At 36.0% G+C, this 24,894-nt stretch overlaps 1 protein-coding gene across 1 annotated transcript in view; it reads left to right on the forward strand.

Moving 5' to 3' along the window:
* cfap61 (cilia and flagella associated protein 61) overlaps positions 1-24,463 on the forward strand; it is a 39,980-nt gene extending 15,517 nt beyond the window's left edge. Inside the window, exons 15-27 of the mRNA XM_041253766.1 lie at positions 527-604; positions 1,345-1,551; positions 2,277-2,405; positions 7,003-7,130; positions 10,867-10,962; positions 12,989-13,157; positions 14,347-14,521; positions 18,657-18,949; positions 19,907-20,234; positions 20,443-20,534; positions 22,264-22,469; positions 23,719-23,809; positions 24,172-24,463. Coding sequence (XP_041109700.1) covers positions 527-604; positions 1,345-1,551; positions 2,277-2,405; positions 7,003-7,130; positions 10,867-10,962; positions 12,989-13,157; positions 14,347-14,521; positions 18,657-18,949; positions 19,907-20,234; positions 20,443-20,534; positions 22,264-22,469; positions 23,719-23,809; positions 24,172-24,372 — 2,193 coding nt within the window. The 3' untranslated portion in view covers positions 24,373-24,463. The remainder of the gene's footprint in view (positions 1-526; positions 605-1,344; positions 1,552-2,276; positions 2,406-7,002; positions 7,131-10,866; positions 10,963-12,988; positions 13,158-14,346; positions 14,522-18,656; positions 18,950-19,906; positions 20,235-20,442; positions 20,535-22,263; positions 22,470-23,718; positions 23,810-24,171) is intronic.
* The last annotated feature ends 431 nt before the right edge of the window (positions 24,464-24,894 follow it).

Genomic DNA, 24,894 nt, shown 5'->3' on the forward strand with positions numbered 1-24,894 from the left:
CTGGAGTGTACACATGAACAATTTTGTTTTGCTTTTAACTTTGTACAGCACTCTGGGATGCCATGGTGTGAAGGGAGGGCGTTATATAAAAATGCATGTGTATTGTATTGTATGGAAGTCAATGGACAGACCCTAATAAAACCATATTGGTGATTATTACAGTCAGTTTAATCATTTACATTTAACTGAAGTTTGCGACACAAAATTGAAATGTTCTGAATAAATAAATAAATAAGCGCACAAAATACAGTATAGCACACTGCCATGCGTATGCTTGCAGTGTTCTTAATTCTTATAAGGTGTTGTACAGGCACAGCGTACTGTGCCTAGTATTCTTTTTTTATAACATTTCAAAGCAAAACAGGTTTATTTTTTGGCAGACTGCTTATTTTTACTGAATCACTGATTTTCTTAAGTACATTGGAGAATGAAAAATACAGCCATTGGCTAATGAAATGATGTTCTTGATGATTGCCATATTTTATATATTTGAAAATATGTATTAATGCATTTATTTGACTCACAGGATGGTACTCCAGTACAGGCATTTGTGTCCGAAGTTCTGCACCAGATTGTTGGAATAGCAATAATTAGAAATGAAGAGGTAATGCTTTATTGAGTCTATGAAAATGTACGGCTATGCAAACCTTTCCAACATTACAGGATTTGGGAATTATATTCTTTATTTCAAGATCTCTGTCTGCTTAGTAACGAAGCATATTTAGAACAATACGATCTGACCAGTCCTTTGACTGAATGCATGAAAGATTTTTAAATGGAATTTTATGAAAAGCAGTGAACACGAAAAAAGTTATTCATCGATAGATCTTTCAACACATGTTGTATAAATATATACTTCCATACATAGAGGAGACACCATGAACACTCAGAGTACTGTAGGTATTCCATAAATGGGGAGAGCCACATAACCCACAAGCAAACCCATCCAAATGGGTTGTTGATGACTATCCTCATGAGGGACTCTGTAAATGTAACAGGACTGTTTATATAACAAGTACAATATCAGAGAAGCACTTTTCTTGGATCGTGCTCCACATCTGCTTAGCAACGGGGTGTAATTGGGAACACTGCAATTCATCCAGTCTTGTCATTTTAATGAATGCAAGATAGATTCCAAAATGAGATCTGTAATGAAAAATCTTCACTCAGGACTACTGAATATGAAGAAATGTCAATGCTAGATATCTCAAAAATGTATTCGATGCTGGATATCTCAGTTGTTTAAATGCAGATATACGTGCATACATATACTTTAAATGTACATACATACAAAACAAACATAAATGATGACTGGACTTTTTTTGGTTTTGCTCTTGCTTTTAGGACATTACATACATTCGCTCACACTACAACATTGAGGATTTCATCTACTTCAGCCATCACAGACAGGAGGAGCACGGCCAGCTTTTCCACTTTGTCCTGAACCCTATTTTCCAGCACTACACAAAACACTTCCTCAAAGAGATTCTGAGGCTTTCTGATAAGTCTTGTCTCTATTATCCTGTGTACCCGTCATATGAACTAGACAAGGTAAAATCATTCAAGTGCCTAAGTTACTAATCAAGGTATATTAAAATCGGTTAAAATCTCAACTTTCCGGGGACTTTTTACTTGTTAAATCCAGTATTAGGAGCTTAGACTTTTATACTGCGAGAAGGTAAGAGATGATAATTACCCACACTTCACTGGTGCTTTCTGTCTTTTCTAGCTTATTTCAATGTGCTGTCTGGCATGATGTAATGAGGCATTTTCTCACACAGTCTAGAGCCTCTTGCCTTTTGTTAATTACCATGTATAAACATGAGTCAGATTTGGATGTAAAGCATAACTATAATTATTGAAACATAACCAAATAAATGTCAGCAATGGAATCAGGGTCTGCCAGCGGTGGTTATGGCAATATTGCAAAGATGCATCCTAATGGGATCGAACCTAGCCGATTCATGATTAGTGAGGAGAAGATATCCTCAGGGGAAACTCTTGTTCTGCAAAAAATCCCATAAACCCAACCACTTGTTTTTCTACCATTTCCACAGAGACGGTAATGTAATTACTCTCATAATTATCTTCACTCCTGCCAGCCGCTGTAGACGGCTCATTCCACGACTCTAAGTGGCTGTTCATCAGCCCATTTCCCTTTAATTTTAACCAGTGTTTTTCCATAAGTCTGTGTTTGCTGATTTAGACAGTTGTACTACGTCACTGTAAGGGTCCTTAAATCTTACTTTTCACCAATTTCCTCCTGTCATTCTCAGAATGCCTTTGCTCATTCGCTGACATCTGCCCTTAATTATATGGTTCCTGTGCGCCCAAGACGGCAGATTGTCTATCCGTTGGAAGAGCTTGGCATTAATGCACCAGCCAGGCAGGTCACCAAGGATCAGGTGGGTAGCAGAAGGCAGCTGGCATGCTGTGGGCCAAGCTTTGCAGATGGGCTAATACCATTGTCTTCACTTATGATGAGATGGTTCTTAATTAAGGTTTATCAAAAGGTAAAATGTCCTTGTACTCTCAATGCTTAATTCCCGTTAGAGTCCTTTAGGAGATACTGTGTCTGAAACCAGGAATCTAAGATGAGTAAAACATACAATGCCCTAGTGTTGTCACTTAATATTTATTTAGCTGTCACAATACAGTACTTGTTAGAAGATAGTGTTTTTACAACATATTCTGGAAAATAATTATTTACAGATATTTAAATGAGTGAAATCAAAGTTTCACAAACTTTTATCTATTCTGAGATATTATTTAGATTTTAACAATATTATTGTAACTTTTCTTGTATGCTGTTTTCAATATAATGTATATAATTATACAAATTATACTGATTAAGATTTTTTTTTATATATATTTATAGATATACTATTATATATATATATATATATATAATATATATATATCTATATAATTATACAGTCAGTTATCAGTTGTCATCAAGCAATTGGTACTTTCAGTTTTTAGAAAATGATTAAATCAATGTAAGCTTTCTTACAGTTAAAGGTTGAGTGGCTGTATCTGTTATAATAGGTAATATCTTTGTCCACTAGAGGGCACTGGTTAGTGATTCTAGGATAATTTTCTAATTTTTAAGGAAGTAACCATATATTTCACAACATTTGAAGACATTGAAAAGTAGTCAAAACATTTGCCATTTCATTTATTATGTTTCTTTTAGTATGTCTACAGAAGCAAACATTTAAAATGAATATAATAAGGAATGATCAGCTAGAGCATTAATAATATAAAGCCAGGTAAATAAACATCACTTACATAGTGCTTATTACCAGTTTCTAAAGCACTTCCAGGCATTGTAGGTACCTGATGAATGCTCTTTAATTTAACTGAAGGAAATACATTGAATGTTGAATTCATGTTTATACTAGCTTAGCTGACTTCTACAAAAAAAGATACTGTTTGTTTTATGAAGCCTGTGTTAACACACAAGGGGCATCTTGCTTATTGTGTATTGATAGTACCATCAGTAGTGACCACATTGTTTTATACTGAATCATTCAAATGACAAATATGTACACTCACGCACACACACACACAGTGACACGCACGCACGCACACACACTCACACACGTATGGACAAACGCATATACACACTGTAATGTTCTGTATTGTTTTAATACAATTTTTAATGTTGAAAAAAAAATCTAAATATCAGCATGATATGTTTTACTCTAATAGTGATTTATGATTATCTTTTTTATTGTGAAAAACATAATACTGAAAAGGGAACTCATGTGTTTTTAAGAGCTTAATGTTATGCATACCATTTCTTTATGAGAGTCAGTGCTGTGATGTAAACAGGGTTTCACACCTTCTGATCTCATTGTTAAATGTGTTTTTTTAATGGCAGACACCAAATGGTCTTTCTAGCAAGCGTATTGGGAATGTTTACCATCCCTTTATTGTGTGTGAGAATATCATTAAAAGGTTATATCACCAGTCCTAAGATGAAAGACATCACTCCTGCGCTTGTAAAGGTTTTGATTACATTTGCCTGGCTGAGAGTGAATTATATTTTTCAATATGGGAGTTCACATTTAAGCGTATTCATGGCAATGTAAAAATCAATTTTGGAGTCATGTTTATTTGAATCATTTGTACATCAATTTTGACACCTTCATATGTGAAGAAGCAATATTTTCTGTGTTTGGACTGTCAAACAAAACTGCCTTTGCACCGAGGCCCCTTTGTCTTGTAGTGTCCCTTATTAAATCTACTGGATTAGGCCTCTAAAATTAGAACAATATAAATTGATTTGGTTGATAACTCTGCAAGATAGGAGCTTTTTACCACGCAGCACTGAAGCAATAATTGAGTTAAAGCACCTGCCCCTAAATTGGCAGTATTGTATCAGATTACAGAGTGCCCTGGTTGCTGCAACGCTTTGTCCATTATGTTATGTTTAGTTTTATGTAACTTCCTGTGATTAGGGCTATTTCTGTGCACTTGCTTAGCAGTCCTCTGTGCTTTCTGCCACCGATGATTATTCTGTGTTGGAATTTTACAAATATAGTAAAATATGCATTTTAAGCAGGCTGAATACAAAATAAAGGAATATATGACAGTCGTCTGAGGAAGGACAAGATATCCACTAGTTTCCACTGACTGGTGATCCTGCGCTCAGATTCTTTCGTGTTGAGCACTGTGATTGCTGAGCCCCAATAAAAAAGTAACAATTTCTCCTGCAAGAATGCACCAATGTTTTTAAATTAATCATCGGTATCCAGAATGGAATTTATATTTACATTTTAAATGTTGTATAGTCAAAAAAAAAAAAAAGCAGCAATCACTTTGTTTATTGGAAAAAAAAATCAGTAATTTTACAAAGCCTCATACCTCTTACACAATTTGAGGTGGTAAGTTCTTATTTACCGGGTTGCATAAAGCCTGCAGTCTTAATGTGTTAGTGACATTGACTTTGACCTAATACCAGATTTAGGTTTTTAAAAAAGAGATAGATCCCTTTTGATTTTTCTGACTTGATATTTGTTACAGTAAAACAGCTATATATTGTTAGATTTTTCGGATAACCTGTATTATCCGCTAAAAATGATCTGTTTCCCTGTCACGTTGTTTCAAGCACACATCCATCATACAGATCTATGTTGCATGTTCACAAACATTCAATCAGGTTGTTCCATTCACCTTGCACTATGCCCCCAGGTAGGCAACATTAGTTGTTAAAGGATCCAATTCCATTTTATTAATACAGAATGAAACATCTTATGAGCGCTTTAATGAACCCTGTAATTTGTTAGGTTCTAGTTTTGGAAACGTGGCATGTGCTTTCCTTTTTCAGTGAATCCAGTTCTTAAATAAACTGCTATATTAATGAGGTTTATAGAGGTTGGATGAAAAATGTTTTACACTCCGTGTTCCATTTCTATTTTGAAATTCATATTTCTCTCCTTGAGAAAATGGTGCAGCCTTTTGTACAGTTCAAATTCGTGGAGGGATTATTCTGCCACATTTTGCTTTAACCCGTTCTTCATAAACAAACCCTTGATTGGTAGTATAAGCTTTTATGGAACACAAATTCAATGATTTCTTAATTGTTACTTTAGAAATTGTTGTTAAACAATGAAGGTTTATGCATTTTATCAGCTGTCGTTTCTTTCTTATTCACTGACCATTCATCATCAGGTACTGTATTAGACTGTTTATGGTAAATTGAGCTTGTTATAGGAACAAATCACATGTGCCTGTTAGTCATTGTCAGATGTTTTTTGTGTAGGCTGATTTGTGTCTTATATTCTGCCTGTTCTGCCTTGAAATAAGGTGCATTAACTGACTAATCCACTTAATTCTTAACGCTGAAGGACCTATTACTATGCTTAGCTCTAAAAGAGATTATCCTTGGAAAATGGCAGCTGTTGGATAGAGGGATGTTGTGAGGATAACCTGACCTGTATGCTCTAATTGCCTTTGCTATAATGTACTTTTTGATTGCATTGTATCTCCCCATAGGTCATATGAGGGCAAACACAATTCACTTTAGTACATGTAATAAGAGTTTCTGTATTTTCAATTAAATGTACATATTTGTTGTTATTTTAAGTAGTCTTTACATCTTTATTACTCAGGGGTATTGTAATAAAAATACCAGTAGCAGTTCTTACCTTCCCTCATTATACCCAGAGTGGTGGTGACAGGGGTATAATGTGCGTATATGTTTGTACACTATACATCATAATGTGCTTAATATATTTTATACACTTTTGTCAAAGCTCCCACCAATGTAATTGCATAAGTATAAAGTATATTCAATGTATGAACTGTTCTTGTCATAACCCCTTCTCAATTGTGTCTAAAATTCACCTATATCAGTTTAAATGGATACTTCTGTAAAATGTGTATATGCTAGAAGTCAACAAGCAAAAACTATAGGATTTCTGGACACCTGTCACATAAAGTCACCAACAGAAAAGTCACAAGTTTTTATGCTGTAACATTTTGACTGCAATTCTAATGCACATACTTTTAAACCAGTGGCTTAGTATGGGCTGGTGTTGAGTCATAAAGCATTGTTATTACTTTAGTATCAAGAATTTAAAAAAATGATGGTATTATATAACATTTAGCCCTGTGTGCCAAGACATTTGAAAGCATTCGTCTCTCTGTGCATGAGCACAGGGGAATCATCCCAAACTGCCTCTTTGTTACCAAGTAGGTTCTGATTATCATTAACTCAATCACCCTGAAGTATACGGGTAGGGGCATGTCCTTTGACCTTTTAAATAGATCACTCGTGCTGTTCTGTATTCAGTAACCGTCCTGCCCTCGTCATCAACCCAGCCAGTCCTCTTGTAAGGTGTGTGTGGCTGATACAAGGCCAGCCATGTGTCTGTCGAAACAAAAATTATTCCATTTGAATCCCTTTCCAAAGACGTGTCTGAAATCTAAAGTTTAAAGACTAGTGTAACAAATCAAATAATAATTCCACTGTATCTTTCTTTTCTGTTACAGGTGAAGTATGCCTTAAACCACATCAACAGAAAACTAACTCTTGAACCAAAGGTGACAATTAATGCCAGAATTGTTGTTGTCGGAGCCTCGGATACGGGAATGTCTTTCCTGGAAATGCTTGTTTTCTGGTATTTATTGATTTATAGATTTATTACAATTACTTCTTTTTTTCTTTCTAATTACATTTTTGGTTAATTGATTTTTTAATTGCTCACTGGTTAGCAGTTTGCTTACATCAAATGGATTTCCTTTCTGCAATCTGCTAATGCCCTTGAGTCGAGTGACCTCGGGACGGGATAAAAGAAAGTGTTTAATATGAAAGGTGAACAATGCTTACCACAAAACATTACCAATAAGACCTTTTTACTACATGACAATTCATCACTTTTGTTTTCATTTTCTGGTTTTAGTAATCTTAGCACAATAGTTTTGTTTTGGAAGGGTTATAGCATTAGTGTATTAAATCCAGTGTCTCTTCTCATTTAAAATAATAAATAAATAATTGTTCATTAAAAATCCATTATTCTGAAAAAAAAAATTATTTTGCCATAATATGTCTTTATAACATTTCAGGACACATTTTGATCACAGTGCAAGGTGAAACACAAATCCATATACAGCACTCTCAGCAGGACCTAAAATGATATCAGTGTGGACCTATATTTAAGAGATACAAAACTTTATATTACCCAATGTTTCAACTTATATAATTTCAGTTTAAATAACCTAAAGAAAGAAAGAAAGAAAGAAAGAAAGAAAGAAAGAAAGAAAGAAAGAAAGAAAAAGAAAGAAAGAAAAAGAAAGCAGGAAGTGTTAGATGCTACAGTGCTATAGTAGCATAGCAACATGATCTTTTAAACACATGATTTTATTTCAAAATAAAACTTAGTGTAGCCACTTAAGGTCCCAAAAAGTTAAATAGTGCTCCGTTTAAATATGTTAGCACAAGAATAATGTACTTTGTTTTTGTTTTTTACAGTCTCTGAATTGATCCCATGCTGATTCTTCACAGGCCAATTCAATTCACACAATTTTTAACATCTGTATTACTTCACTGTTGGGATAATCAGTTTACACTCTGATAACAATCTCCATTGCTTGTCCAGTGCTACTCCATTTGCACCCTTACGAAGCTTTCTGTTGATGCTTCACGCTTCAGTACAGTTCTTCACCATTGGCACCCTGATAAGCATCTTGATTCTTCAGGAGGGGCACTTATCTTGAGCATAGGGTGACTCAGTATTAAACATTTGTGTTGCTTCAGTACAGAACAAACCCATTACACAATTAGAGAGTAGAGCTGCTCAAAAAAATCTCAGTTTTGTTTATTGCATGACCGCCACTTACATCATTCTGTAAACTTACTTAGTGCTAACAGTTACAGTTCATTTCCAAAAATAGCCTGAGTGGCCTAAAAAGATGGAATGGACATATTGGCACTCCAAAATCGCTAGGTTCCCTGCTACATGTTTATTGTCAGAGTTTAGTGTGTTTAACAATGAAACCAACTAGATTATTCAACCAATCTTTATGTTCCGGTAGTTGTGTTTTTACTTTTGATATATATATATAAAATAAAATATAAATGTTAGTACAAACAGAGCACAACTATATATTTATATGTGCCTTATGTAACGTATAAGTTGCGTGAAAGGCTATCCCCTGCTTTTAAGCATCATATAGAATGTAGAATCAGGCAACTTAATCTGTTTGACTTTGCAGAACATGCTGCTATACTTAGTACCATGTTTGCAGGTCTTTAGAGATAAACTGTACCCCCAACAATAAATATAGTCAAACTTGTTATTTCAAAGAACAGCTGAATAATTAAAAATAACTTGTAGTGCTTAGCACGCAGTATCGGCAAGCATCTTGAACAGCTGCCTAGTTTGACATTCGCAAGCATGCTGTTGGTTGTTTAATTAGACTTTGGCTGTTTACACTTGTTACGGATCATCAGTAGCGTTGTGTTTTCGCTGTCACTAATTAGTTAACTAATGAAATAGTTAGTGCCTGCTAACTGATCGCACAGCTAAGTGTAATGGATGGTTTAGTAGTCTCCGTTGTCCTGAGCGATCTATCTTGGTTTGTATGGGCTTCCTCCAGCTGTTAGCCCTGTTATCAGGCCAGCTCCAAATGGCTGCACTGCAGCTTACCATGTGTTTAGTGCCAATGGGTCCCCATCACTCAAATTGTTTCCTTCCCTTTTTTAAAAAAAATGAATAGGGAGACAGTTGTGACAGTGATGAATGTGGATGATCCTGGCCACTAGCTTGTGTTAAGTCATGGTCACAATGGGCACTGTCATTGACTGATAACAAGGATAAACCACAGATTGATAATTGGGTCAAGTTCAACCTTACAATGAGGGTCGTCATTAGGCTTTAGTGATTTACCAGTTGTCATATAGTCTCCAACTGGCAGAAGATTAATAGGTTCACAGCAAGGAAGGTTGGTGAACTGTAAGTTTTAATATGTAAATACTTTAATATGAGACTTGTAAACAGATTTTTTTAAACTAGTGTAGTAACAGATATCATGGTTTCAAATGATAATACTTGTTTGCTGCAACATGTGTCTTTCAAAACTCCACATATGATTGAAAATACACTAAACATGGTATTTTTTGTTTAGCTACAAATATTTTAAAGAAGGAGTTGGAAACCCAAACATAAATCATACTAAACTTGTTATACTGAAGTAGGAGATCTTCTATATCTCTTTACTTGTTTATTTGCTAAACTTCCTATTTCACATTAGGCATTTTATTAGTATTGCCTAGTGTTTTGTATATTCTTTAATAGAGCTGGTGCCATATTAGAGAAATAAATACTGGATGGATGTATAGCTTTTGTTTTAGGTTAATGTTTTTTTTTTTTTTTTAAATATCGAATAAATCTTGAATGCTTTCCTTTATTTTGAAAAATGACAATAATATTCTACATTTGCAGGTCAGGGAGGATCTGTGTACATGTTCTTACTGCTCCATATTCTACTACCTCTAATCCTTACTTTACTTCACTATCTCGCTCTTCTTTTTTTCCTTTGTATCCACAGCAACCCCAAATCCCTACTGCAGCTGTGTGTCTCTCTCACATCAGAAAGTGCAAATGTCTCAAATTGCAGGAGCATGAGTGCTCAACCTGCTTGTGTTTTCCGATGGGAGAAAGAAATGTCTTGTTGTCAAGTGGTGATGACAGTGATAATTCTAGGGGCAGGTCAATGCTGAAGATGTGAAATTAGACAAGTCAGATACCCCCATTTTACCAAAAACACTTGAATATAGCATTAAATACAGTATACATATGATTTAAACAATGGCAAGTTTTCACCAGTAATCCCAAGTGTTAATGGGTATTAATCTCAGTATATCATAGCCGTACTCTTTATGAAATATATTTTGTTATAAAGTAATTCAAGACATTTAAAGACACGTCACATGTATTTGTGCAGAGTGCTTCGTTTTTCTTAGCCATACTTTAATTAATTTGACTGTTTTTAATTTAATGGTAACTTTTTTTTATTTTTTTTTATTGTGTGCCACACTTTGGGATCCTTGTGATGAAAGGTGCTATAGAAATGTGAATTGTATTATATTATTGTTAAATTACTAGAAATGGTGTATTTTGCATTTAGTTTTATTAAAGCGTGGTTAGTAAATGCTTGTCCTTAATCTGTTATTTTGAATTATGGTATAGTAATGGTATGGTTCCAATACTTTTGTCTGCGACTGTAAGAAAGAAAAATTACGCAGCTTTGGAAAAATAAGCCTTTTCTATACAACTTGATAATAGATGAGAGGTGGGGTTTTTTTCTATTGTTTTTACATATTTATTTTCTGGTATATATTTTTTTCTCTTTTAGCCCACACTTGAGGTTTAATAACATCACTCTTATTTCAACTCATGGACTTCCCGCTATCCATGCAGACTCGGAAAGCTGGAAGTTTCTGTCTACCAGGTAAGTTTGTTTTTTATTAGGTAGAAAAGGGTAGCTTGGAACATTACTCTGTGCTTAATCTATGATTCCAGTGCTTTGCTCTACTTGCAGCTGTGAAGGTGCTTTTGAGGGATGGACTGGGATCAATAAACTGTCCTAACAGCAATATATTACAGATGAGTTACTATACTGTTTTAATACTTGGCAGGAAAATCAGCTATACTAAAGAGAAATTAAATATACATTGTGCATTTCGGTAATTGGAAGTGAAGGGGGGTATTTTGTGCCTGTTTGACATTCATATATGAAAGGGAGCAAAATTTTTATTGTAAGAAAGATAGTGGTTGTCTAATTTTGCAGCTACAGCGTTTGTGCATAAGTATTAACAATGTGTTTGCATTCCAGCTGTATGGTAATTTATGGTAACTGTTCCCTAATAATTAAATATTTGCTCATGGTGCTATAATTGTTGATGGTAAAGTTTATTGTGAGAGAAGAACAAGGGCAAAGGAGTTCCTTTGTTGTAACTGCTAAGCTTCTACGGAACTTTGCCATCTTGATTAGAACAGATTTTATGTTATGCTTCTGAAACCAAGTTCCATCTCATCTACTTTCCATTTTTACAGCTTCAGATACTGATAAGCAAATTGGTGGTATTTAAGAAAGAAAGTAATTACAAATAGTTTTTTTTTTTTTTTTTTATCAGTGGAAAGCTCAAGAGAGGTAAACACTAGTAAAATACAGGCATATTTACTTGGTTTAGAGAAAGCAAATTTAATCATAAGACAAAAGAAAAAGACAAAGCCTTTTCATCAAAATACTTATCAAATATTACCTTACAACTGTTTATGTGCCAGTGCTAAACACACAGGGTTGCTCAGGTGGCTATTCTGAGACCACAGCATCATTAAAATAATAAGCACATGTGATGTTAAATAAAATAAAGTATATTGCTGGCTATATTGCCTGCCTTGCTGTCCTGTTTGACGATTCTGTCTTCTAGTGTTGATTAATACATAATGAAATCTAATAAACGTCTCCCTGCATCGCAGATGAGATTGTAAAAAACACAACCAAAGGGGCACAACTTAAATAGAATGTCTTTGGCAGGCATTTGGAGTGCCTTTTTACAAAACCAATACATATTCATTGTAATTCTATGTTGAAAAGGGATAAACAGGGGCTAAATAAACATATATTTCCAATGACTGTGCTTGTATTGAAAGGCAGCAACCAAGCGGTGTAGTGGCTAAGTGGCTGGGGCTATGAAATAGTGTTTTGCATCCCAGCACTGCAGTCAACAAAGTGTGTTACCAATGGAGAAGGTTCCTCAGGGGCTAATCTGAGCACCTCAGTCCAATACCCAACAGGAAAATGTAAAACAAGAAGGTATCACATCTCTATTAGCACACATTACAACACTCTGGTGAATATCAAACTTCAACTAGCTAAACACTATGAATATATTTGTGAATAGGGCCATGGATGTGACACTTGTTCAGTCATTACAATCAAGTTCTTAGACATAGTTGAGTTTTGTGATTCCAAAGGTAAATTACATCTCTGGGAGTAAGTGATTAAAATAAAATTAAAAAAAAACATTAACTAACTGCAGATATAGCAGCTTTTGGCACTTGTTTCATACACCAGAGCATACACTTTAATCTTAGTCCTTGCTTCCTTAAAATATTTAACTTATAGTACAGAAACAAAAAAGGAATAAATCTTACTTGGGTGTTTTTGTTGGTATTTAGAAATATTGGCACCTCCTATATTTCACAGACCATTCCTTAAAGTAAGATGAGACTATTTAGGACCCTAACAAATAACCAGCTGGATGTTTGTGTTCTGTACGATTGTCTTTGGGTTCCGCTGCGTTAAGCATTCCGCATTGAGGTTCTATCCCTGTGTTATCTGCAGTGTAAGCACACAGCATGATGGCAGGGTTGAGGCACCAGGGGACCACCAGTGGCTTCCAGATATCTAATTAGCCCCCACAGTCTGTTGTTAAAAACATAATTTCTAGCAGTTTGTTCCCTCCCTGCAGCCACTGCTATAATGATAAGGACTTTGCACTGCTGTCACTGTGCTCCTGGGTTAACGTGGTGGTCGGAAAGATGAAGGAAATCGACAGGGCTGCCAAGCATGTGGTGGTGTCTGAGGGCAGGAAGGTCCCATATGATCACCTCATACTCTGCACAGGGCAGCAGTACCAGGTAAGGCCTATACTGTATAGAGTGTGCACTCATCCCAAAGGTACAAAAGCATTCATTGATGTCAAGCCAATTCATCTGCATATAATATTCAGTCAGATTCGAGCTACACTGAACCATCAATTGAAATTTGAAAGTCCATCTAATTGTCCTTTTTAATTTCTCTTTATGTAACAATGCATAGTATACAAGTCATATGCCACCTGTTTACTAATCTTCAAACAATGATGTCTGTTTTGGCAGTTCATAAACAGGTTAAGTTTGATAAGTGAATTATAAAGCTTGACAGACATAGAAGAAGAGAATCTTCAATCCCCTGTCAGTTGCCATGCTATAATGAGAAGTTCAATTCTGATTCAAGTGCTGGTACAAGAGCTTCTCCAGTGACACAAACAGACCAATCATTGACAGAGACTGTCCTCATTGCTTCGGTTCTGTGCAGTATTGGTTTCAGCAAAGTATTAGTGCATGCTTCAATAGTATGATGCCATTATTATATTCTTATAATGTTGACAGCTTTGTTATTTAGTAGTGAAGTCATTCAGAAAAAACATATCCTTATTGTTAATACAATTAGAGCAACTACCCAGATTGGATTACCTTGTTTTGTACTTTCCAGGCCTGTCCATTCGGTGAAAGGCAGGAATTTATTTGTCAGCAGTTATTGATTTCTTGATTGCTCCATTCCCTGGAAACAGCAGTTTAAGTTGTTGTAATCAGTGAGCTGCAAAATGGATATTATTTGACTGTCAATTAATTAATGATTTCTTCTAATCATTCAGCACTTACCAGCAGGGGTTGCAGATGAGTGAAACATGGTTCTCTTTTTATCAGGAACTGACCTAGTTAGTTAGCAGGCTGCATTGTCTGAAACTTGCCTCAGCAAGCAGCCTCAGCTTGCCTCCAGATTCAAGTGCTGTTACTGACCACATTGAATTCATTTCCAGTATATTTTTATATTCGTGTGCACTTGTTAAACAAATGTAAGTATCAGCAAATATCATGCACTGCAGTCATTTCAAGTAAAAAATGGGATTAAGTGCATCATAATGTATTTGTGTCTGAATCAAAAATAATGAAAGTAGCTTGCTCTGTTTTATGATATAATTGACCTGTAATTGTGTATCCTTCCAGGTGGTAATCCTTCTAAATGCACAAACCCTTTTTTTCCTATTTCTGTTTTATATTTTAGATGCCTTGTCCCACAGGTGCAGATATTAGCACACTGATTACTAATAGAGAGCTGTCGGTCAGCCCAGATCAAAGGTACACTGGACCAGTACCCTCAAACCTCTTCACTCTGAATGATGATGAAGACTGCCTGGCAACTTACAACTGGCTTCAAGAAAACTCTGCTCATGCTGAGGGTATGATTTATACATGCTTTATTATTCATATCGCTCCCACTGTATAATTGCTACTTCATTAATTCAAATGATATCTTTCATCTGTATATCTTTGTATCTTGGTGCATTTGTGTGTGTATGTGTGAGGGTAGTGTGCTGATGAAAAAGCTGATAGAATTAATTAACCCTAATTCTTACTTTGCAAAAAGAATAGGGGTGATGGGTGGGTCTTGATTAACCTTATTAAATGAAGTAATTAGGACATCATTTAATTATCAGGGAAGTAGCATGATTACCAGAGAATGCTAATGAATACTGAATACTAAAATACTAGAAGGCACTGGAACATTTCTAATTTTGGAAAATGTGTCAGTTTTGCTTATTTTATTTGGCACTCCCACAAAAAGAAAAATTCCAGTGATAGACATGTGCCAGTCCCCAAAACAGAACTCTGACATGCATCTGCCAGTATATTTTCACACCCAGTGAATAACATTGTACACATTTTACTGTATGTGAAATTACAATTGGATTATTCTACAGACACGAAAATAATATTTAATACAACATATTTCTGCTTCTGCTACATTCTTCTTCTATCCCAGTTTATCAGCACATACTTAAATATCTTCTTGTTTTTGCATATGATTTGCATGTTGGGGCTAGCAATTTAGTATCTTCTGTACCTTTTCCTGCTGAGTGGTACTTAGACAGGGCTATTGGATACTATGTAACAGTACCTATCAAGTAATAAGAGGGTAATAAAAGTGATTATTAAAAAAAATAAAGCCTGTTTTTGCAATACAAAAGCAGGAAGGGAATAATACATCAGTATTTACTGTACAGAAATGCAGCCAGTGCTGATGTAATGTATGCAATCAACATTATAATTTACGTCAGAAAGTAGCTTGAAGCTAACAACTTCTAATCTGTCAATGTTTGTGCTTGAAACAGTGGTAATTGCTTGCTTACTAGCTTTTGAGTTGAAAACATAACCCATGTCAAATTAGATTGAAAAATAAACATTAAAAAAAAGGAATACATATGCTGATTTCAGGACCAAGGACAGGGCACAATATACCTGCTGAGGAAACACTGGATAAAACTAATAAAGCACCACTAGAATGTGTAAAACTATCCTTGTCCACCAATATCTTCTGTTATCCTACATGTTACCCCTCCTCAGTTCCAACAACAAAGCCAGTGATTGCACTATGATGAGCTGATGTTGCGGCCAGGGTAACGTCTGCTGCTATAACACTTTATAGATGTCAATCAAAGGCCCAGCTCTTTTTTGAGCAAAGGCAGGTTTATTGCCAGAGAAACATTAATAAGTATTAACAAGCTTTTAAGCTTGAGGGAGGGCTTTCAGGGGATGCAGTGCAAGCATCTGTCTGAGGGTAAGACAAAGCAGAGGACCTTGGGGTCCCCATCCTGTGCTTCATACTGGAAATGAGGCCCCTTGCACAAAGTGAACTTGCACAAAGTGAAGGCGACGAACATTTTATCTCGTCCCTTCATCAGTGTGTATCTGTTTCTTCTTGTGATCAGCTGATCTTGCCATGCCATAGGTAATTAAACAACAACTTAAAAAACACATTAAAAAAAAATTCAAAGTCTATATTATATATATAATATATATATATATATATATATATATATATATATATATATAAAAGTAAAGTGAAGAAGACAAACTTGTTTTGAGTGCATGGCAATAAATAGTCAGTATCTAGACTCCTGATTAAGGTATGTCAAAAACGGAAAACATTGATTTCAGATAAAGAATAATGATTGGCGACTTTCACTGATGTTTAATGTCCAGACTATATCAAGAATTGTGGTTTGGCATGAAAGAAAAAGGGTAATGAAGGAACCAAACAGGATAACAGGATCAACCAACAATCATTGGGGTGCAGTTTTGCAATATGAAGAACTTGTGAAAGGTGGAAGAAAGGACAGAATGTTCCATCACACCCTTAGGTTGAGTCAGAGTCAGATGACCAGGGACAGAGGAAGGGTAGAAGGAGAAGTGCTATGTTTGCTTAACCATGAAATGCTTGCTTAATCTTAACTGGTTTCTGAAATGAACATAACAAACACAACGGGGGGGGGGGGGGGGGGGGTTAGGGTTAGGCATGCCAAATCCTGATAGGAGCAAGGGATTTTATGTAGAAACTATATAACCCATGTACATGCTTTGCCCCGGCAGAATACACTGGTTACTGATAAAGTGACCGTTATTCTCCGGAGCGCTCTGTTGTTTGATGACCACTGCAATAAACCTTTGATGCAACAGTTGGTGGCGATTGACTGTCTCTGACATCTTTGCACTTTATTTTGCGACTCTACAGTAATTAATTTCCAATGCCACCACAGAGTATATAGTTAATGTATTTTAGTGCTTAAGTTAAGGTATAATTGAATTTACTGAAAAGCTCAATGGAGAATAACATTCCTGCATTTCTCATTCTCTCTAGTTAAGTAAAGCATGTGTTTTGTGTTACTGTGTTACTCTTCATGAATATACATATATAGTTAGAGGGAGCCAAAGGTAAATCACATAAGAAAATGGTAGTGCACTTAATGCTGTTGGTAAATGTACATTTATGTCTTAAAAAGAACACAAATGCAAATAAATGTGGAATTGAAATTCCAGAGCAAGTTCATTTAATTACACTTGCCCATATTAATTTGTTATTTGGTCCTAATGAACAGTTTAAAAGTGAGTAAGGACTTGTTGTTCTGTTTTGTGGTTAACAAGAACTATTTATTCAAATACAGGCTACCACTTCTGACAAATAAAATGTAATTGGCTTCTATAACTAGCCAGCTAGGAGGGCACAGTGTAAAAACAGAATGCATATGCTCATCTTGCCTGTTGCTGATTATAGTGACCAAGTATGTGTTTAAACCTACAGCATATAGCACTTATAGCAATGGTTAGAGCATGCTTGTCATTTTATGTTATCATTTAATATTATCTAATTCTAATATTAATTGCTATGATTTCTTATTCATTTTCCTGATGCATTTTCCTTTTGCCTATTTATGTGCTTGATGTGCTGTCTTCTGATTATTATTTCTTAGCAGATGCCCTTAGCCAGGGCGACTTACATTTGTTACAAAATATCACAATACAAAGTATCACATTACAAAATATTGTATTACACATAGAGCAGTTGTAAAATCAGTAGAAAATAAGATTAAATTCAAATAAGAGCAAAATATAAATAATATAGTAAATAATTATATTTAAGAGTGAGTTTGACTGAGAGCAGTTAAACTTATAGTAAAAATATTTAAATGTTTTGACAGGAAAGCAGAGAGCTGGCAATAAAACGCTAACTCAAGAGTTTGAGAGAGGAAAGGGAGACAGGATGGTAGTTCTAGAGGGATGGGGGATCAAGGGAGTGTTTTTTTTTAAGATGGGATGACGCAGATCTGTTTGAAGACCGAGAGGTGTTGAGAAGAGAGAGAATCTGATCCGTTATGATCTGTTTCCAATAGGTGGACATTTTTAGAGATGTCACACAATACAATGGTTATGGTGCTGTTTCAATCTTATTAGTGAGATTAGTTTTACTTGTTTTTATTTATTTTCAATTGTTTCTATAGCCTTCTTCTGATTTTAAGGTTTCTGATTGTTTATGGTGTGCCACTGCAAGAACAGTTTGCATAACACAACCTGCTTTATACTTGCAGTTACTGGACTGGGATTGTTGTTTTTGTTTGGTATATAGGTGGTCAAGGGTGTAGGGTAGGATCTTTAATTGGTGGATTGCTTTCAAGCCACTTTCAAAAGATCAAACACCAGGTTACAGAGACAGACAATGATTTCATTGTCTCCCCTGGTCCCTGCAATCCAATTTAGTTTTGTTTCAAATTGAAACCATTTCGTTTGAAATGCCCCCCAATAGCTCTGCCATGCTCAGAAAGACTAGGGAGTGTATACCTTTATAATCAGCCATGCTGTGCACTTTGTTCTTTGCCAGGTAGATTGTTCAGTAAATGATCTTATGTTCCCTGTTGCTAGGTGACACTGTGTGCCTAACAGCATCAGAGCAATGTGTGGATCAAACAGTATCAGAACTAATCCAATTTTACTAATAATGTTTTTGAACATATTTGTTCTCCTGTTTCTTTTCTTTTTCAGGGAACATTATAGTGTATGGAAATACAATTGATGCTTACACCACTGTAGAAACCCTCCTGTCCCTTGGAATAAGTGGCTGTCGCATTCACCTGGCAGAGCCGCCACTCAACAGCAATGTTACCTGCTTTAACAACTTTGCAGTAGAGAGTGCTGTACAAGCAGCACTAGCAGCGGCGGGTGTGACTGTCTATCATGACTGCATACTTGCACAGTGGAATGGGGGCAATAACCCAGAGCACATAACTGCAGTGTGCTTCACCACAGATACAAAACCTGTACAGCTGCAATGCTCAGTAAGTAAGAAATAGAGACAATAGAAAACCTGTAGGATTCTACACCTGTTTTAGAACCATTTGGTGGTGCAGGGCAGGGGGCTAGTATTTGGCACAGAGCAACACAGTGAAATCTTGGGATGTTTTTTAAAGTTGTGTTATATGGACTTTTTGGCATATCACCATTGAGCTTTTAAAAAAATAAATCAATGCAGCCATTGAAAATGAATGGGATGATGAAATAGTATGAACACTTGGAATTGGGGGAAAAGGGTTCCACCCCCTTATCTCTTGGGGATTTCTTTGGCCACGCAGGAGAAGTACCAGATGGAATACCGGGGGTGAATATTCATTTTAATAGGAAGCGCTAACATCTACTGAAGTTTGCAGCAGACTAAAGAATAGCTATTGTAAATACATAGGCTAAAGCAATACCAAGGGCATGATGTCATTGTGAATGAGGGGCTGCTGCACCCTCTGCATCGGCAGTGTTATTCTGGTGCTAGCTGAGCCTCCATGCTAAGTGTCATTTGCAGTGCTCTCAGTCTCACTAAGAAATCAAGACACCAGCTCTTGATGAATCCAAAGCATTTCTATCACGTTCGTTAGCATTGCTCATCTACAGTAAATACATTCTAAGAGAACATAAGCAGTCCGGTTTAGCAGGCTACTCAAAGTGCCCATGTAAACATTTTAAAACATGCAGTCAGCTGACACATCGCAACATCGGTACAGCATTTCACAGTACACAGTGATCAGCACAGTATATTGTGTGTATTATTAGTTAATGGGAGGGTCTGTGATTTTACAGATAATATCAATATACCTTGTTGTTTTTAGTAATAATAGTAATAACAATATACCTTGTTGTTTTTAGTAATAATAATAATAGTAATAACGCTAGCTTACTATAACTACCACTTTCTGTCAGCCCCTTAAATCCTTCTGAATGCAGTAACATTTGTTCTATATTCTTAGGTCTTCATTAACTTGTACAAGAAAGGAACAGATTACGATGCATTCAAAGCCATGAATGATGCATGCCTGGTGTATGATGGTAGACTTGTGATTGACACAACTTTTCACACCAATGACTCAGCAATCAGAGCGGCGGGCACACTGACGAAATTCCCTCGCCGGTACCATGCAGATCAGTGGTCTCACAGCAATTTTAACTCTAAAGAGGTTGGATTCCATTTGGCCACAGCCATGCTTCCTTTGTTTGACCCTATATTGCACTCCGTGGTAGACCCACCTGAAGACCTGGACAGACTCATCCCCATGTATACTGGGGCTAAAGTACAAGGTACAGTATAACAACGCATTGAGTTTACTGCACAACCGGGTCCACAGCTGAGAACAGAATGTTGTCTATTTCCATTGTAGTTGTCATTGTCTTGGCATCTTAAATACTTCTCAGTAGGGTTGTTTTTTTACTTCTGTTCTGTGCCTTACCACTGGAATGACACAGATTGAGTTTTATTGTTTTTCTTTTTAATGTTCTCACCCATTAGGCGGAAAGCTTCCAGGAGGATACCACTATCTCCATGCTGCTAAACCTAGGATCCCCATACCCCTGGCAGCACAGATGGACCATTCCAATTATGTAGGTGTTTAATTGAGAATGTATTAAGTAAATTGACATCCTTTTTATCAGTTTGCTTTTCACCACTTTGCTTTTGTGTTTCAACCATTTTGTTCTGTAGATTTAAGTAATTAAGTTACCAGCCTTTGACATACATTCAGGCCCCATGGGCCTCATTTATGAAAGACCCCTACATTTAGAGTTAACGCGTATGTAAACTAGTGAGCTCAATGTGCGTGATAAATCTAAATGTACTGCCCCATTTACTGACAGAGAACGCATTAAAATACATCAACAGTATTTGGCTAATGTGCATACCATACCGTGCATACTACATGCATTGTGAGCGATAATTTAATGTGCACGATAACGTCGGAGACATACCTGTAACCACCATGATATCAAAAGCCTCAGCAGTCCAGGCATATCTTCTAGTCTGTACCTTATTATGAAGGTGGTTGTGGCTTACATTGACCGAAAATGATCAAACAGACACAGCACTCAGCAGGGGGCAGGCAGAGGCAACATCAAGTGAAACTGCACTGCTTACCTTTTAATGAATTCCTTGTCAGATGTTACTGCATATGACCCGCCCATATCGTTTTGGATTTGAAAACTAAATTAAAATTTCAAGCCATGGAAAGTGCAGAAATACCATGGAAGAAACTAACTGGGATTACAACAAAGGGTGCACCATACGACTGGACAAAAGAACTGGCTAGCAGAGTGCTGGAAAAAATTAAAGAAATGCAGAAGTACCAATTTTCTACACTGGATTCTGCATCAACAGGCATTATGTGGAAAAGTTGCAGAATTAAACACGAAATGAGCATTGTTATCAACTGTGCGAGATAATAAGTGCCAAGTGTCCAGACAGAAGTCATAAAAAGGTATATTGCATAGTGGTACTGTTTTGCATTTTCACAGCTTATCAGTATTTTTTTTTTTTCCAGTGCTGTTAAAAACGTTATATTTTAAAAGTTAAATATTGAGACTTAGCATTATATACTCTGACATCTTGAGATTTCCATTATATTACATTTGTCATTTTGAGTTTTTTGTCAGTGTTCTAGGATAGCTGCTTCTAGTTATAGCTGCCTATCTCTGTACTATAAAATGCATATTTTTATGGTGCGGCCCACCAAGTGAACAGGCTTAACTTAAATGGCCATTGATGCCAGATTTTTCCGTTCAAACGAATTTTGATAACCAAGTAATTCAGCAAAATGTATTTATTTCGTGTTACTGAATCAGTGAATCAAACGAACAAATCTGTAGAATTGATTCACTAAACTGAATGAATCAAACAAAACAGAAAAAGAGGTTTAAATAGTGCGCCTATCAGTGGTTAAAGCCTGGTCTCCATACATACTAATAAATGATCACTTTAATGCGCGTAATAAAATTAACTTCCTGTATTTAATACCATGTCACCTCATTATTCTGAGCTAGATGCTCATTTAAATACATTATCATGCATTAACATAAATCACATATTCATTCTGATTACCTTAGTATGGCACAATAAAATTAGTGTGCACCATAATATGCCCACTATTTCACACAGACCGTAAAGTTTAACACCCTTTTGTAAATGAGTCCCCAAGTGTAAAATATCTATAGATGTTTTTTTCTGTTTTTTAATCCATCAGAAGATATAATAATAAAACTGTGAACACAACAACTGCTCTGCCAAGGGTGAAAGAATAAGAAGAAATTAAGGTAAACCATGTTCATTATATCTTGGCAGGGCCGGGACATTATTACAGGAAGTGTGAAAACTGGGAATTACTTCAAACTCCACGTGAACCAGTACAGCAAGGTGGAAACCATCACATGTCTTTCACAAGAACCCTTTCCAGCGTCGAATTACCTGTGTCTCTATGGAGAGAGTGAGCAGCTGCTTAACAAACTCTGTGACCGATTTGATGAAGGACTCATCCCGGACATGTACAGGTAAATGAACATGAACTGCAAAAAATGGCAATGGAGGTTTAAATTGCAAAACCCCCAAATGAACCAGCAGGTGGTTCGGGGTATATAAAGTATAAGGGGAGGCAAAAACATAGGTGGAAACCAATACACCATTGCACACAATTCCATTCTCTTGCCATAGTGTATGTATTTGTGAATTTCGGAAGCGTTATCTGCAGATACCAGGGCCCTGCCCCTCTATTCATGTACCTGCGGGCACCGTTCCTTTGAATCTGTTCATTTTGAGTCTACAGATTGTATTGCCATGTAACAGATTTGGTTAGGAAAGCAATCCTGCCCATCTGTGCACTTCAATGTCACCTACTTGAACTCACTCATCCCCTGTGGTTACTGGCCCAGGCACAATGAGTACTTCAAACTATATTAAAAAAACCCACTAACAATCCCATTGCACAATAGTAGACTTTGTCTCTCAAACCAAAGGTATGGTTTCCATTGTTTGCAGCAGGCTAAAAGTAATGAAGTACTTTTTAAAAGTAGGACAGTATATGTCCCAGATAGCCGGGTATTACTTTGTGAAATGTAGTGTCCCCTGAGTAGGATAATGTTCTTTGACTCAAATGCAAATTCACTACTAAAGCTGTGAAGAAACATATGAGCAAGTTGGTTATCATATACAAGTAAAATGCTCATGAATAACTAACCCTGAATACCTTATTATAGCATACTATAGGTTAAAGTGACTCTTTAATTGACAGTAAATGCTATTTTCACTGAGATGACATTGTGGTTGTACCAGGTGTGTACTTTACAATATTGTAAAGCTGTGAGCTAACTGGAAAACCAGAGCAACAGAGCACTGAACCCCTGGCCTTCATATCTCCGTGAAACTGCGGAGGTAACAATTAGTGACAGCAAATATTACTTACAACAAAGCTTTCCATTAGGGAAGTGCACTAATATGATATATAAAGGTTTCAACAACCTTTTATTTGATATAAAAAATGCTTAGGCCCTAATGACCACAAAACAGCTGTGTAAGTGTAATGTGTTTAAGCAGTGGACAATGGAGAAGCCCCCATACACTGGTCATCGCAGTTTTCAATTGGGATTAAAGATGAATTCTTCACTGGTTCTGATATATATATATATGATATATATATATAATATATATATATTATATATATATTATATATATATATATATATCATAGTTATATTATTGTCAAATGAGAGTTTCACTGGGTAACTGGTGTTTGTTCGTTTTCTAGCTTTTTCAAGGAAACGTGGTGTCTGGCCATATATCACGATCGCTTTACTGATTTCAAAAATGAAGTGCACCAGATCATGGCAACCAGACAGGTAGGATCTGTTTACTGAACCGACATTTCCTTTCTCAGAACAGGCCATACATGCATGTCTGCAATCACGAAACAGAAGGATCAGGAAACAGTGTGTAAAGCACCTGGCAAACTAGAGGCTTCTGCAACCAAGTTGTGCTTGCTACTGTAAAAAGAAAATGTTTATCAAATGATTACTTAAAAGGTGTTGTTGATAGTATTTCAAGGACATACTTTAGAAACAGCTATGCTAGCACCTGCAATACTATTCCTTGAAAGTGATTTTACTTTGCTAACATGCCACACATTTACACATTATACAGTCTAGCTGTTAATGCCAAAGAGAGAGCAGTAATGTAAATCATCCTTTTTCTTTGCTTCCAGGATCCAGACTCCTTTTCAATTACAGAAATAATTCAACAGGTAGTGGAAGAAGAACGATCTGAAGATCCAAAGGAAACCCTGAAGATGAAATTTGAGGCGTGCAATTACAGAAACCCTGTGGAGAGATATGTATTAAATTACCTGAAGTACAACAGGTACCATCTGCCTATGTACGCACAGCCTGGTCTACTGCAGGCATAAGAAACCATTTAAGTGTAACATATGTTAAAAACAATCAAGTGTGTTGACAGAGCTTCATAGTTCTGTAATTGTTCATTAAAAAAAGAAAAAACATAATTGACATTATTTTGTCTCTCAGACTGTTTGTAATATATTATGGTTACCGCTTTCAATAGTTTTGTGCCACTTAGTGAATTATGAAAAAATCTCATAATGTAACAAAAAAGAAAAAAAAAACAGTACTTTTCAGCTTCTATTATTTGCCACGTCTCTTTAAAAAAAATTGAAAGTTAGTGCAATTGCATCATTCCTCATGTAGAGGGCACAAAACCATTCTTTGCAGATCAGTGTACTGCAGTATACGACGTTGGCTCTATCTATACAGCGCTATCTAGTTTGGAGTGTGTTTTCGGCAGTAGCCAGAAGAGAATGAAATGAGCAGTTTCGTTTTTAACTTCGCGTTATTCTGTTCCTGTTTTAAACAACAAACTAATTATTAATAATTAAAATGTTTGTATTCAGTTTTCAAAACTCATTTTAATA

Source organism: Polyodon spathula, chromosome 6 (assembly GCF_017654505.1).
Source record: "Polyodon spathula isolate WHYD16114869_AA chromosome 6, ASM1765450v1, whole genome shotgun sequence".
Taxonomy (NCBI): domain Eukaryota; kingdom Metazoa; phylum Chordata; class Actinopteri; order Acipenseriformes; family Polyodontidae; genus Polyodon; species Polyodon spathula.